Genomic DNA, 16,138 nt, shown 5'->3' on the forward strand with positions numbered 1-16,138 from the left:
CAACTCATACGAAGAACTTCATTCATATTAGAGGAGTGTAGCTAAAGCTTCTGCGTCCTCAATGGCTACCAGTAACGCAGAATGAGCCGAGAAAAACCGGGATAGAGTTTGTCACGCCCCCAGTACGAATAAAATCTTCAGTATGCTGGTCGAGGACTCACTGAGTACATGATTTTTTCATGCCAGATTGGTGGAAATAACTTTGGACGACACAAAGAAAACAAGCTGAGCACGGACGCGCTACACGATGAGTTTTGAACACCACAACATTAATAATAAGGCGTTTGTTTCGGCGTTTATTGTGAAAGAGCAGAAAAATCGAAGTGAGGCTGCAGCCATATGTTACATTCGGAGGGCTACGTGGGACAAGTGCCTTTCTTCAGCTACTGCAAATCAGCCACTTCTCGATCGTCCGTAATCGACCACGGGAAGTGGGAGACAACACTCTGCAATTAGAGCTGAGCATTCTAGAAGACCGAAAGGTGTGTTTCCCTTCGAATATGACGTGGAAATTAGTTTATACTTGGTTGAGCCGTACACGGAATCTTCACACTCGGAGAAAATGTAGTTGGGGCACTCACTTTATTTCTGGACGGCTCCATCTTACTTTTTCTCTTAGCAACATTAGCTTACATGTCAGAGATCCTCTAAGACTAATAAAAAAAAACTAATTTAGGCCTTAGATCCACAAGTGATTTAACTATTTATTTCGAGAACTAAAGGCGCTGCTGAGTGGCTCCCAACTAAATTTTTTACCCTCACACTCTCCTCATTCTACTTTTTGTTGGTTGGTGTTGTGTTGGTGTTGGTGGAGGGGAGAGGGAGATACTCAACCACGTTTTCATTTCTGGATGTGAATAACTAAATTAGTTGGCGCCCTAAAACTTAAGCCTAGTCTTGAAGGAACTGTGACATATAGGCTAAGATTGCGACAAAAGTAAGACAGAGCTTCCAGAAATAACACCTGAGTGTCCCTCCCCAACCACATTCCCCCCTCCTCTTACCCATTTTTCTCTGTCTTGTGCGTATTTCCACTACCAGCAACCTCACAACTGTCTAATAATTCCAATAATAACTTAATAATAATAATGATTATATGTATATAATAAAATAATTCAGTTCTAACAATTTTTTAAATTTGATTGTCACAATGTCACATATTTCGTATTGTAGATTGTGTCGCGACACGCCGGATCTTGACATACAATGGAGTCCAAATGACATTAAACACGGACTGTTGCGCAAGCGGCTGCGAGTAGCGAGTATCCTTACACGATCGCAACCGCTACGCTCCACCGCGTCGCTTCGAGCGCAGCCGCTCACGCAACGGTCCGTGCTTCATGTCGGACCCAACTCTATCAACTCTCAAAACTTGTAATCACCAGAAGAATCTGTATTTAGCGGCGTAGATTTTAAGAGCTACTGTGGTCAGGACGCTGTGAAGAATATGTCATCTAAACGTATTCAAATGGTCTATGATTGATCTGCAAACTTCAACTGGTTTTGATTTGCTCTCTTGTTGCTTGTTTATGACATAATGTTTGCTTTTCTCTGCTTATACTTCTAACAAGAAATTGTTGGCTGTGAACAATTCTCAGGATTATACTCGTTTTTAAAGCTTCAAATGGAGGACTGACACGATGATTTTTTTTTAAATGGAAGTGCATCAAATATTTTTTTTTTTCAAACTGGATTGAAAGTGACAAAAATCATGTTCGATGCAGTGAGAATCAAGAAAACTCATGAACTCAGGTCTCTATTTCTGAGGATTTCTTTGGAATTACTAATGTGTATTTTTGTCAAGAGCATCGTTTAGATTCTGTTTAATAGATTCCCACGAGCTATACGTATTTATTTAACAAAAGAACTGGGGATTAAATCAAATAGTGTTTCTATTTAATAAAATTTTTTAAAGACAAGCTACGTGTCATGCTGTTCAAATGTGAATCGTTTGCTTTTGGCTGCAGAGGAAAATTCAATTTTCAAAAATGCGCTGGCAGAAGAGATAGGAATTTGGAAAATTGAAAAAAAAAACGCAATTGCGGTAGAGTTCATTTTCATTTTTGATTGAAATTTTTGGTTTTATTGGTTGTTAATGTTTATTTTTACAGGAGATGACGTTACTCACACAAAAAAGTACTCAGACTGAGCAAGGAAAAACTTCTTTTAGATGTCACGAAAACCTTTTTCCTATTGTTCTGAATAATTTAGGTAGGTTGATTAATTTATCATGACTGGAATTCAATTTTTATGACTCTAGTTGCTACATAATTCGTTCCCCTATGCAACAACGGCGTGAAACAATAGCATGAATATAGAGAATAGTGATAGTGAAATCCAAGCCACTAACAGGAATTATTTCAGTAACGGAAATTGCTGCAACGCAGGATCCGTGCGATTTTGTTGCGTTCGAGCAAAGTTCAAAGGGCCAAAAGAAAACCATCTGGTTTGGATACTCGGACCAATAGGTATGGACCAAGTTTTAATCTGGAAACGTATGGATACAGACATAGGTATCCGTGTTTCGTGTTCCTGATAGTACATCTCTGTGTGCAGTTTCTCCCAGATTGCTGTCGCCCGTCTAAGACAAACATCAACGAGAGCCCACACATAGACCTTAAGAACCGACTCTCGGCATTCTGCATTACAATTATAGTCCTATAAAAACGTCTTACGTCCCAAAACATGGAAACATTCTATTTTCGACAAATTGTAGTTTTCTATGTCCTGTAATGTGAAAAAGAATAGCATGATCAGTTTTCTTTGGTACTGAGCAGGGATCAACGACAACTGTGGCGACCAATCTCGTTCCGAACGATGGCTACGAGAAAATCATAAAACGTATACGATCGAGATAAGAATAGCTTTTAGCGATGTTATATGTGCTCTCATTTATTCGTTGTAAACAGGTGGTGGTGCCAGTACTACCAGCACTCATTTACGGACATTTACCGCCTGCGCTTAGAACAAAATCTTCTGTGGTTGGGGCTCACTGTCAAATTGGAATTTAGAAATCTTAGCTTCAAAGGCACATTATCAGCCACTTGAAAAGTTGTTTATCTTGTAATTAGTGTTGGCTGCTGATGTTATTGAATGCAAGTGATGCAAGTACAAGGACTTATTTGTTAAAAGAAACACCTCCAAAGTTCTTAATGCTTCAATTCTACGAATAAAAAACTCAAGAGATACTTGTCTGAAAAATTGGTGAGGGGAAAACCCTGTGCTCGCGAGAAAGAAGTTCAAGTCAGCAATGTTGGGATCTTTCTACAAATAGATACGAGGTAAGGGTTCACGAGTATGAGCAGGATAATGGTCAGTTCTCTTTAGTAAGCAAGGAAAAGGCGTATGAAATAGCTTTGTGTGATGCTCTCTATGCCCACAGTCGTAGACGCGTTGCCAATTGCCTCCGTTCTATTAATTGTAATAAGTTGCATCGTTGGATAGATGGTTCCATATAAAGGCATATTCTCATTTACTGGAGAGATTTGCAGACACATTCGTGAACGGAACCGTCTATCCAATCAAAGTGAGATCCCGACTGTAATTAGCTTTGTTATACCCTGCTTTTGGAGCTGATTCGAAGGTTATTAGCAAAAAAATATTAGTTAATGATTAAATACTGCTGTTATGTCGTAAGTTCGCTGAAGGAAGCTGAATCGTTTGAGAAGGTGGAAGATAGGAAGTTTTTTTTTGGCGAAATTGTTCAATCACTAACATCAAAAGGTGCTGACTTTCCACCCAATGTTTTATCAAATACGAGGAAAAATCTGCCTTTCTTCCTCATGATAACATCGAAATATGAAGGTCATTGGCCTGCCTGAAGCCAAAAGTAGTGAATGACGCGTCTATATGTTTCTCAGTGATCATTTGCTGTTTGTTTTCTTTTTTAACAATGGGCTTCACAATCTCGTTATGAATAAATAAGAGTGTTTAATTACGTTGAATACATTAAGGCAATCACAAGAGAGATTCAATTGGAATACTCCTATTCTCTTCCCCCGCTGTTGCGTGAGTACATGCTCATTTATGCCTTCTTATAGGCGGGTCAAAACGAACAAAACGTCAGAGTGAACGATATGAAGCTCAGTGCAGTGACGTAAGCGGCTGTGCTCGAACCGGTGCGGTGGAGCGTAGCCGCTTACGTCACTGCACCGAAAGCGTAGCGGTTTGAGTAGGGGTGGGACCATCGTGACCTGCAACGATCAGTGGTGCTATCGAGGGTGCCTCTTCTGTCTTAAAGGCATCACCCCACGAATCTGACGTGGTACGGGTTCCAGCAGCTTACATAGCTGCAGCGAGGTTCATGCCCTTATGACCCTACTATACCATCCACCTATTCCTGCAGTATCGTTTCTCTCGTGCAGCGTCCCGGTTGGTAAATGTCTCTAATCACTATACAGCTAGAGTGGGCATGGTGTTCACCGAGCTGGCATGAGAAGTGGCGGTAGCTCTGCTTTGAATGAGAGCTGAAGATTGTCACGCAAAGCTTGTGCACTGTAACTGTCTTGCTGTGGTAGAAAGATATGTCCACAATGTACAAAGGACCAGAAAAAGCGTGCACCGATTTTTTTTTGAGTGGAAATGTCGTTGTTTTTTAAAAGTAGTTCTTCTCATAATTATAATTGAATCTGCGAACATATATCCATCAAGATAAGCGGGAAGCCTACACGAAAAACCTACTTTGACGCACACTTTACTACATAGTACGTGGAAAAGCTCTAATGTTTCAGAGCAGAGTTATTAGCCTTCTCATGTACTTTTCAAGCTCATTAGTGACAGAAATGTAAAAAAAAACAGTGGAACGGAAGATGAAGAGATGGAAAAAAGGAGACCAATGTTGCGTGTTGCAGCTGGATGAAGGGGAAGAGGAAGATATCCATTATGTATGCATGTCTCATACATTTTCCCCGTAATAGGTGAACTATTATTGCTTCGCTGCAGTATAACGAAACAAATTGAGCGCTATATCGCGTGCCTGTGATACTGAAAAAAATAGTGATAAATTTTTCATTTATTAGTGGGAATCGTTAGACGTTGCAGATGTCTGCGAAGATAACCAACTCAGCACTATTTGAAAGGTTTGACAATCTATCATTTTGGAATGATCCTTTGCATCTGCAGTTAATGTGCACTGGATCTGAACTTGGTTTTCAATCAACGGAGAATGTTGTGAGGAAATTTCAGGTGAAAGCGATGGGGCCAAATATGTAAGTGCGGTATTATCCGCTGCGAGAAGAGCTTCCTACAATATCATACTAGAGAGAAAATACAAAAGATGAGATTGATGGGCATGAAAAACTCACACTTTTCTGGTTTAAAGGTCAAAACTAGCAGATAATTGTTATAGTTTCCAGATTTCTAGATGAGAATAGGAGAAAGATCACTATCGAATAACACATAGCATTCTATAGAAGATCATGATCTGAATGGGAAAAAAAGCAGGTAGGGAGAGCCGAATCAACAAATCCGGCTTAGCTCCCACGATCCGAGACATGAAATAACGAGAAGAGGGAGCCGGTCTGCTGAAAGTGGCTCTCCCGCACCTCCACTCCAGAAAATGTGACGTATTTCTATGAATGTAGCAGTTGTTCGTATAAAAAAGTGGAGAGAGATCTATGTCTATTTAAGCTCTATGTCGTGCTTAATTGATGGATTCTTTTTATGTGAAATCCTCTTACAATATAATATCAATGAAGAGTAGTAAGATCGCTTTTTAGTCATGAATTTCTGAGAAGAGAATGGGCTTTTTTTCGAACACAACTTGTATTTACTTATAGGAAATCTTATACTACCTCAGGTAGAGCTCACTATTGACAAAGTGTAGTACTAGGAAAGAGTGTGTATCGCATCGATATTTGAGGAGTGGGTGCGCGGTGACTAACACACGATGGATGCCCTTACTAAAGCCCCGCGTGGACGATGGGAAAGGGATTTAAATTATCATAAATAAGCTTCGATAGAATACACACCGGTTTCTGTCGACGAACGCAAGTCTCTAGTTCTCTCGGGTTGCATCTATTCCTAAGCATTTTATTGTATTTCATGAACTTTTTTATTTTTGTCTCGAAAATTCGATTCCGATTCAGAGGGTTGTGAAGAAGTTTCGTTTCTAAGTGTAAGAAAATAATACAATAATGATACATTATATTAGAAAAAAGCATAGAGGGACAAGACGTGACAAGAATGGCAATACACTGAGGTGAATCAGAGGTAGTCTCCGATGCCGCTTCAGGAACTTTTTCAACAGAGATGGTAAACTTACATTGGCATCGTTTACCAACAGACAGTTTTCCTTCTTTTTTCCTCTGCCATTGTTCCGTACGTTTTTAGGGTTACGGGGACAGAATGCTTCTAGCTGAGTAACGAAGTCTGGCACGCACTACTTCCTTCAGTTCTTAGTCCGACATGAATCGATGGCCTCTTTAACCCTTTTATGTCTCAGTGAGTGAACCAAACAAGAGCGTCGAAGGAGAAGAGATCGGAACCGTGAGTCAATAACTGACTTATGCAAAGTTTCTCCACCGTAGACAGCATTATTCGTATGATATGAGTGTGGATCGCAGCTCAGACGGAGCCGTTTTTTCTTCTCCGGACCCGAATAAGCTTTTACAAGGGAGGAGGATTGAAAGCAAGGAGGTCTTTGTCTATAAATGTCATTATAAGGTTTTGCTTCTTAGTGAGATGATGTCAGCAGCTGCAGTGCACTTATTTATTGACTCATCTTTGTACACTGGATAGGAGTACACTTAATGGGGTGAACAAGAAAGCCAACAAGCTGCTGTTCCGCTCGAGAAAGTACAATGCGACTTGAGGAGCGCGCGATACAGAACGCTGTGAAAACAACAAATGCGCGAGCGGTCAAGTATGCAACACTGCTTAAAGTATTTTACCTGGCAATTGATCCAGATATTCATGTGAGATATTCTTGGGAGAAGTCAAAATACGAGAACAAATGCATAAAATATTTACTACTAAGGTATGAAGGATATTAAGACCGAGACGATACGAAGCACTGTGCAGTTGCGTAAGTGGCTGCGCTCGAAGCGGTGCGGTTGAGCGTAGCGGTTGGGATCGATGGAGGACCCTTGCTAGCAGAATTCTTCCCATTTCAGTCCCTTCTCGATTTCAACCGCGTTCTCCACCGCGCCGCTTCGACTGCAGCTCCTTACGCAACTGCACCACGCTTCATGTCGTTTTAACCCCACTACGGGTAAAGTGCTTGGCATCGTTGAATTTTAGGATTCGCCAACTCAGAAGTTTATGAACACGCATGGGACCTATACATTGGCTTGCGGGGATCAGCTGCAGCCGATATGTCAAGTTTATTTTTTTTTTGCTCCCAGAAAAATGTGGTATCGATTTTACGATCCTTGGGGATGTGTGGCGATGAGCAATCTCGAACTATCGACTGTCAGAGCACCCCATCTTCATGATTAGTATGTAATAAACTATAGCTAACATTACTGAAAATCCAAAGGGTGAGAAAGAAAAACATTTTGGGACGGAGGGAAGTGTCATGAAAAACCAAGACATTCAATGTAGGTCTCCTTATCTGTTTTTAGTTCCTGGTTCGGTTTTCGTCCGATTTGCCGCTTCGCGCTCAAATGCGACGCGGCTCAACTTTCGACATCGGTGCACGCGCCGAGGTTGAAGTGCCATCGATCGATGGAACGGTACCGATGCAGCAACCAACGGAACGTAGTTGCTCGTGATGACAAGAATTGGGCCAAGAGTTTGAGTCAAGAGTTACGAGGAATCATCAAACGTTTGCGGCATACGTGGAGATTTGAAAGAAGAACTCGCTGCACACGTCATACTTCATCAAATATTTATGATTTCGGTGCAGGAGCAACTACAAGTTGGATGGATATTTGCATGGATTCTTTTCCATTTTATGGGCATGTAGAATTGCAGTTAAGATTCTGCAACCAGACTCAAACATTATTCTGGGAACGACAAAAGAGAAGATGAAGAGAACGAAGCTTGCAGGTTTAGGACTCTGGTTCGTATACTATTCTATGTTATTCCTAGAATGAAAGCGTAGTTCTTGCTATGTTTATAGTCTCACCGGTCGCCAGTTGCGATCCTAGACCGATGCGACTTGCTGTGAATGGAGTGCTTGGATTAGGGCGTAGAGTCAGCGCAAACGTTCGCGATTGTCCTCGTGGACATATACCGTGGTAATTATTACACACCAACTTTTTCAACCAGCAGTGACATCCCTCTTCTTAAAAAAGGACTGTTGGATGGCTGCTTGGTAAATTCGTTGAAGATACAGTTTGCTTCATTTCATTTGAACTTGTGATTGAATAGATTGGCGTCAAAAATGGCCATTACGGTGAAAGCGGGAGACACTTTCTTTGAAAAAACCGAATCCAGTCATTTTTTGTTCAAATTCTTTGAGTTAGCATCTCTACGCTTCTATCCGTTCAGACATGTCAGCTGTAATAAACTCTAGAATCCTCATGTTTCACCTCTTTTATACATCATTATTGAAATCCTTACCACTTGAATACGCATAAAAATTCCGTTTAAAATTAAAGAAAACTTTTTTAAATCGCGAATTTCTTCAAAGGACAGGCGAAGGATTTATGGCGGCGTGTGTAGTTGAAAACAGATTTTTAAGCTGCTATCTGCTTTTTTTTTAATTATTGCGAAACAAGATTTGTTATTCGTAATGTTCTACGTAAGACCACAAGCTGTTAATGTGATGTTCACCTTTTGTTTTTTTTTCTTTTTGCGATAAATGCAAGCACGGAATAGAAAACAGAGAATCAATCATAGCTTTCAGAGGATGAATGATCGACAGATTTTGAAAAGAAAAAAAGAAAGAAAGGAGAGTGCAGAAATGATTGAGAGTGACAGAGGATAAACTGCTCGAATTTATGAAGCGTTAATCGTTCTGCCTACGATTGTTCGCATTAAATATGGACGGCTACTGGATGGTGGGAAACAGAGAACGACAAGATTGGTTCCCTTATATGGTTATGAGTAGTTATATGATTCCTATGCATTTCTCCGTCAAGTGGAACATGGAATACCGATTTGCACTAGCCTGACAAGAAACGTCTGACTTGAATCTACTGAAGAAAATGTAAAGAGAAGAAAGTGAGAACAGACAAAAGGCGATGAAGATCGCAAAACAGGGAGCTTAGGCCTATTGGGAAGAAAATGTAGTGCACTAAAAAAATTCTCGTAGCCTCCAGGGAAAAAATTTAGAAAAAGAAAAAGGAAATCGAATAACAGTCTTTTCGATATTCTAATAGAAACAAAAGACTGGAAACGCGTTATTTTTAAAAAAAAATATTCATGATCAACGCCGCTTGTGATCAGTAAAGTAGAAAATGAGTATGGTATAATTATGAGGGTTTTTGTTGTTCAAAATAGTATGAAGTGTTCTTTGGATTTCTGTCTGAGAGATGGATGAGCAAAAATACATTCTCGGTTGCTGTATACTGCTTTTGGGTATTGTCGCGCGCGGACTTTCGCTGTAAACATTGTATGGATGAGGAGGTATTTATATTTTCATGGAATAAAAATAGGGCAACGACAACAGGATATGAAAGAACATGAATCAGAAAAATTGAGGAAATTGGTACATAACAGGGTATGAGCAGTAATAGCAGTTTACAAGTTTTTGTTCGTGAACGTATGTCCTTGAAGATGCGGTGAGGTTTCGCGCAAACTACGGATTTTTGCTGTATTTCTGGGAGTTTTTATCTCTGTCGGCGGGCGACGAAAAAAACGACACCACAAGTCGCTTAGAGCAATTAAAGCAAAATTGTGCAAAATCGTTCTGAGAACGTTTCCTCGTTATGTACCTAACGAAATTGAAGCTGTCGACGTTCACTGAAGTGGAGAGTGAACGCTCTCAACCCCCTGTCGTGTAATATGAGCCAACGGGCAAGCATCGGACAAGATTTTTCCTATACGCATCGCATGGAGTTTTGAAGTGGGAGGAATTACGAATAATTACAGATATTCTTTCTTCTGATCCTATAATTCTTCAAAAACTAATAGGTAGGTAGGTGCTAGCTTAAGTATACTTGAGTAAACACAGGGAAATATTTATCCATTATAGGCGCTAGCTGAGCACGGTGTTTCCACACTATTTCTGGAGATATTTTTATTATGACAGAAACACACTTTAGCTGGATTACCATAGTTAGAATGATGTAGGTCGATAATGTGGCTCGGCAGAAGCATGCACAGTGGCGTGCCACATCTTCCAATTAGTGACGTGAGTGAGGAACGGGCACAGACAGCTAGCTAATAGGCACTTGACTGCGCCTTCAATTTCCACTCCATACGAGTGCGAGCAAAAGCAAAGCTGGATAGCTAGCTAGCTTGCTGCTGCTGCTGCTAGCCGCTCTGTATATAACTCAACACTGCACACTCACTCGTTCACTCTCCAATTATCTCCATTTCAGCGGAATCATTTCGCGTGCAACGGGCAGAGCAAGAAGTTTTCACTGGCTGGTCAATTTTGCACAGCAATGTCAGACTTAACGGCAGCATGTCACGAAATTGATGATGTCCAGAGCTTTCCACAAATAAATGGCTTTTGAGATGAGATTGATTTTGATGCTTCATCACGTCCACCTAGAAATCCAGAAAAAGAGAAAAAAAGACATATAAAAGAGCACTGGGTAATACCGTATCTGATTTCATTCAACTCATTACGGGTAATAGAACTAGGCCAATTCGAGACGCTCCACGATTGTGCGAGGGAGCACAGGACGAAGTCAACAAGGCTGTTTCACACGTCTTTTTCTGGGTTAGTAGTGAGAACCCTACTCCTATCTAATCATGGGGAGTTCTCAGTATCTTCGGTTTCGTGATATGCTGTGTTTAACCAGGGGCATGAGGAATTCCTGACACGAAATGTTCATTCAAAATGGCTAACTTGCCCACGGTGATTAGAGTTCGTTTTTAACAAAGAGGAGTTCTACAACATTTCCGACATAACTTCTTAGTTCGCTAATTAGTAGCTGATTCCCGTAACCACGTACAGAAAAAATTACAAAAAAAGGTAAGAGTACATGTAAAGGTTTGTCACGAGGATACTACAAGCATGCGAATGTAATGCACTTAGAATAATTAATGCTTCTATGCGTAAGAATGCATTTATACTCGGAAATGAGTTGCAACGTAATCGTTAGAGTTGTATTCGGGGGAAAGGCCAACAGCGAGGTGACTAGTGGAATCTACGAGTTAAAAATCGTAGTTTTGTTAAATTGTGCTCTCTTTCTCATTTCTTAGCACAGTTAATTCCAGATATGCAGCCGAGGAACGACTGAAATTGTCAATTTATTATGTAAAAGTAGCAAAATGAAAAGAATGATTTGCACGAAATTGTTATGTTGTACTAATGCTACTTATAAATTACGCAAGACGTTAATTTAATTAAAGTTTAATGTTTGTCAACATTTTAGCTAGTTTCTAAAGATTTACAAATTCATTCAATTTTCTCTATCTTACATGCAAGAGGAGGGAGGAAATAAAACTTACTGTTCACTTGTTCCTTAGATTGAGATTCAGATGCAAAAGGGAGCTATGCGATATTTTAAGCATTTTCATTTAGTTCTTAATTTCTGCTCCTTGTTTACGGGTCCCATCTAGCAACAGCAGCTGTCAATAAGTAATTCGCCACAAACTCATTAGTCTTTGAGCAGTTTCCAGGTACCATAGTGGGTGTTGTTTGCATAGAAAAATATAGAAAAAGAACTATTTGGAGTTGGAGTTGGATGTTCGGATGGATTATGAAGTCTGGCGAGTTAAGCCTACTCACATCTGGCTCGCGAAAAAAAAATTTGCGCGGATATCGTCACTGTAATGACATCCATATGTTCCAGAAGATCCCGTATAATTGACCATATTTATCTTAAAGGAAATGAACTCGACTCCACATACCTTCAACATATAACGGATTTCCCAGGAGATTTTCGATTGCTTTAGTTTGCATGCAATGGAAAGCTAGAAACATGGGAAGTGTTTTTATTCGGAAACTAAGAAATTCATTATTGCAAGACGTAATTTTATCTTGTTGTCATGGATACTAGTCCGTAAATTAAATCGTCGAAGCATTCATCTAAATAATAAGTAATGATTCTAATAATAATAAATAATATGTATTTCATAAAGGAACATATAGAATGCTATCCCCTAACAAAATATATTTAGGTAATCTCTGCATCGAAGAAATTTGCTCTCTTTTAATTAAAACAGAGCAAATTTCTTCGGTGGAAGAGATCAAATATATTCCAAGAAATATACGAATAAATAAACAACAATAGTGAACAGAAAAAAAACGAATTAAATAAACAAATGAATAATAATGAATATTAGCATATATAAATGTTAAATACATAATAATAAATATACTTCAACGAATACACGTATATTTCACTTCCAATAAAGTCATCTTGAAGCAGTATCCATTGATAAGAGAGAGCTTATCTTCACTTCTGGATGCAGATTTGTTACGCAGCATCCATTAACGAAAGTGATATGCGGTTGGAAGATCACCGTCAAGTCAATATTCATTAACGTCGTTCACATTAAGTCAAGGTAGAATAACACTCAATAAAGTCTACATGACATTTGCTAGAACATTCTAGCACTATGTACGTAAGAGCTATTACAGTAAGACGTAAATAATCCGAAGATGATGGATAATAATGCTGTTCATAGGAAGGGTTTAGCCCTTCGGGCAATGTACATATGTAAGCAAAAACAAAAACAAATTTATTTTGTGCGGCAACTTCCAAGCTTTACTGACCAGCTGTTTTGACAACTAGGAGATTAGAACATGCATCAAACTAACACTTCTTCTAAGTCGTACCTAATTCGAAGTGGATTTTCGATGTCTTCCCGAAGACGTCCTTATTGAATGTAAATATAAATAAAATTTCTTTCGCGAAATCAATGACATAACAGTAATTGGAAAGGGAAAATTTGGCTTCTATTTGTTCCGTAATATAAGAAACGCCATTTCTTTTAAGAATTGTTCCGTCTACAATTTACTATAGAATCCCTCAAATATTTCCCTGAATTTTTCTTTCCAATATTTTTAAACGCACCACACAAAGTTGTAAATGATGGTCTCGAGATTTCGATCGAAAGGCACTTTGTGAAGACGTTTACACAAATGTATAAACATATATGTTTATATAGATATATAAACATGAAATCCAAATGAGCTTTGAAGTTCATCCTAGAAGCTCAGGAATTTATTTGGCGGGAATTTCATGACGTTACAAATTATTATTAGAGCGAAACATATAGTAGACTAGACTATACATATAGTACATAGACCAGTGTGTAGACAGCAGTACAACTTTTTTTTAGAGGTTACATAGTTTCCACTTAATGCACGCGGTTAATGGTTGTAGATGCAAGTCAAAATTATACAAAATTATACATAAAATTATACATATCCGAATTCTCATACCAACTTTTCTGTAAACCAGACACCTTTTTGTTTTTTTTTTGCCTCTATTTCCTTCCATGTGGCGCTCATGTTCGATTTTTCTTTACTATGCGCATGGAAAAGGTTCTGGTGTTGAAAAATATCATAGACTATCATGGAAGGCACCGAAATCGCTAATTTCGGATATTTGTCTAAACTAGTGTTAAAAATGCTTTGTCTGTCCGGTAGTGTTACGGTGGTGGATTTATTCCTTTCCATTTCGACCTTTAGGGTCTTATGTAGAAGCGTTACGATTAGATTCGTTAATTTGCTTGCGATCTGAGCTATGAAATCTTCTATCATCCTCTTTTTGGCAACTCTTTCGAAACAGGTCTAACCTCGGTTTAAGACAGTGTGTCAGGAAATTGACGTGGTGCGGTACCCACACCAAAAGCACAACGGTTGGGTAGTAGATTGCGGAACTCAGCGTGGTCCTCTCATGTTTCCTCAAACGATATAAAACGTAGTGGAAGACGCCATCTTATGCGACGATTTCATTGCAGTGCGCCACCCTTGCACACGCGCCGCATCCATGTGCGAGCGGTCAGAGATCAATGATGTCTCCTCACCTATCTGTTTGAGTAAGACCAGTGAATAGGCTGCTTAAGGGACCGGAGCGTGCACACTGGTGCACGTTCTAAGGTAATCAAATCCACAGGATCCATAAGTCCATACTCGAATTTCTTGGTTATGTCGAATGTTTTTTTGTTGTTTTCATTTTCTTGCTGTGAAATCTATGCATCATAAAAGGCAGAGGTCAGGTCCTCTTTTGCTCGAAATATGAGATTCTTTCTTTTGGGCATATGGTGTCGTTCGAAAATTTCCTGAAGATCTGGGCTTTCATGCTTGTTCCAGTATTCGTGCAAGGATTTTTGTTTGGACTCAAGGTTACTGCTCCTGAATGCCGAGACAATCACCGTATATGAATTCTATATACCTTTCTTCCATTGAATCCTATGTCCATCTTAAAGGTTTTTTTTAAAGGAAAACCTTGCGATCCAGAGATTCCACGGAGCTTTCGTTGGATCTGGGAGAAAAAATGTGGGGCTCCTTCATAATTTTATATAGCCCATACATACTATTGGATCAGTATTCATAAAACAGAACTCTTCTGTTCTCATTTTTTCATCAGTTTAAGTTATGGTAGTAAGTGAATAAGCGACATTGCTAATTTTTCTAACCAGCAACAAAATTATAATGTTCCTGAAAACATCTGAATTTCCCTGAGTGTCGCAGAAAAGTATTCATTATTTTAAAAAAATCTCTCAAGAATTAATGGAATTTCGTTTTCGAGCCTAGAAAATTGAATTTTCAGGTGTCTAAAAACAAAAGTATTATCATATTAGAATCGGAAATGCGGGGCGCCTTCTTGTCTAGGAGGAGATAAAGGAGTGGGCGATGGTAACACTGTTACATGTTAGATGTGTGGTAGTGAGAATGTTCATGGCAACAAATTATCTGGGCGCACAAAAAACAAATGGCGTAGGGAAATTGAAGGGAATTAGCTACGTTCTTTGGAGCGCACCCGTGATCTTTTGGACCATCAGTACTGTAATCATATGCAATTTATTTGATTAGGATAATCAATTGGAGTTAGAGGATCGGTTCCGGTTGAAATGCAGCGCGTGAGGTAGCAAAACCACAAGGAGACTCTAATATTAAAATCACTTCTGAGAATTCATCATAGAAAGAAAAAAACCGACTTTGAAAAAGGTAATTTATGGAAAAATCAAAGTGAGCACCTTACATTGAAGAAACAGTGGGTGGTCAAGCTTTTTGCGGTCCTGTATATCACACAACCGTTTATACTTTGCCGCCGAAGGTTTGAAGGGCTAGCAAATACTTTTTCTTTCTAGAATCTCAGTTGGTGGAATCGTAGCGCCTGGGTATCGGTATTCTACAATTCGAAAAGGTAATCCTCTGAGACGGTGCCATCGCAAGTTGTTCTTCCCACTTAATAATAGCAATGAATTCTATGGAGCGGTATTTTCAGTGATAATCACTCCCAGGAGGAAGAAACCACAGTCTTTTTTGCCCTTCTTTTAAAACAACACAAATGTTATTTTATTAGAAAGATATTTCACCGAACTTCTTTCCAACTTTGATCCGTTTTTTTTTTCTCCGAAATCGGAAGTCTAAAGAAGCCATTATGTCGCTGGTTTCAGGAGTCGGACTAGCGTAATTTTGATCTTATCGTAAAGGTTTCCCCGACTATCGCCATATTACACGATAGCTTCAAGCGGCAACATTTATGTTGACCTGAACAGTTGCGGTCAGGTCAGGTGCATCTCATTTCGGCGCTCCAACTCGATGCGTTGTTATCGTTTTAACTAACACAGCCATTAGCGAGAATCTGAAGATTTGAAAGAAGGAGAAAATTCAGTAAGTTGGTGTGGAATTTGTTCTCTGTTTATTTTTTATCCTCCATCTTTAAGATCCTTTTGCAGTTACCTACTCTGACCAATTTACAATTATTTTCGATTTTATCTGTTGATTTTTCGAACTGATTCTTCCCCGTTTCGCCGTCTCCGCTCCATTTCAGTCGTGCACCTCCTCTGAGATCAATTTTTGCGACCGTCAATGATGGCAATTTACGAGCATACGTAACAACTCCAGAAATCTCATTTCTGCAGCCGTTATTTGAACAAAAAAAAAACACGACTTTCG

General features: G+C 39.3%; 1 protein-coding gene across 3 annotated transcripts; it reads left to right on the top strand.

The window, feature by feature from the left end:
* Positions 1 to 142: 142 nt before the first annotated feature.
* On the top strand, positions 143 to 10,531 carry RB195_020056 (uncharacterized protein; the record flags this gene model as incomplete). 3 transcript variants are annotated; one of them, XM_064188188.1, is made up of 5 exons in its annotated part: positions 143 to 148; positions 384 to 482; positions 1,916 to 2,044; positions 2,112 to 2,211; positions 2,365 to 2,468. In XM_064188188.1, 5 exons carry the CDS (start codon positions 143 to 145, stop codon positions 2,466 to 2,468), a joined length of 438 nt encoding a protein of 145 aa, XP_064044068.1. The 3 variants fall into 3 exon arrangements, with proteins under 3 accessions (XP_064044068.1, XP_064044069.1, XP_064044070.1); XM_064188189.1 differs by lacking the exon at positions 1,916 to 2,044; XM_064188187.1 differs by lacking the exons at positions 143 to 148; positions 384 to 482; positions 1,916 to 2,044 and adding an exon at positions 10,431 to 10,531 and having other exon boundaries at positions 2,115 to 2,215.
* Positions 10,532 to 16,138: the final 5,607 nt, after the last annotated feature.

The sequence above is a fragment of the Necator americanus genome, chromosome II, assembly GCF_031761385.1.
Source record: "Necator americanus strain Aroian chromosome II, whole genome shotgun sequence".
NCBI lineage: Eukaryota > Metazoa > Nematoda > Chromadorea > Rhabditida > Ancylostomatidae > Necator > Necator americanus.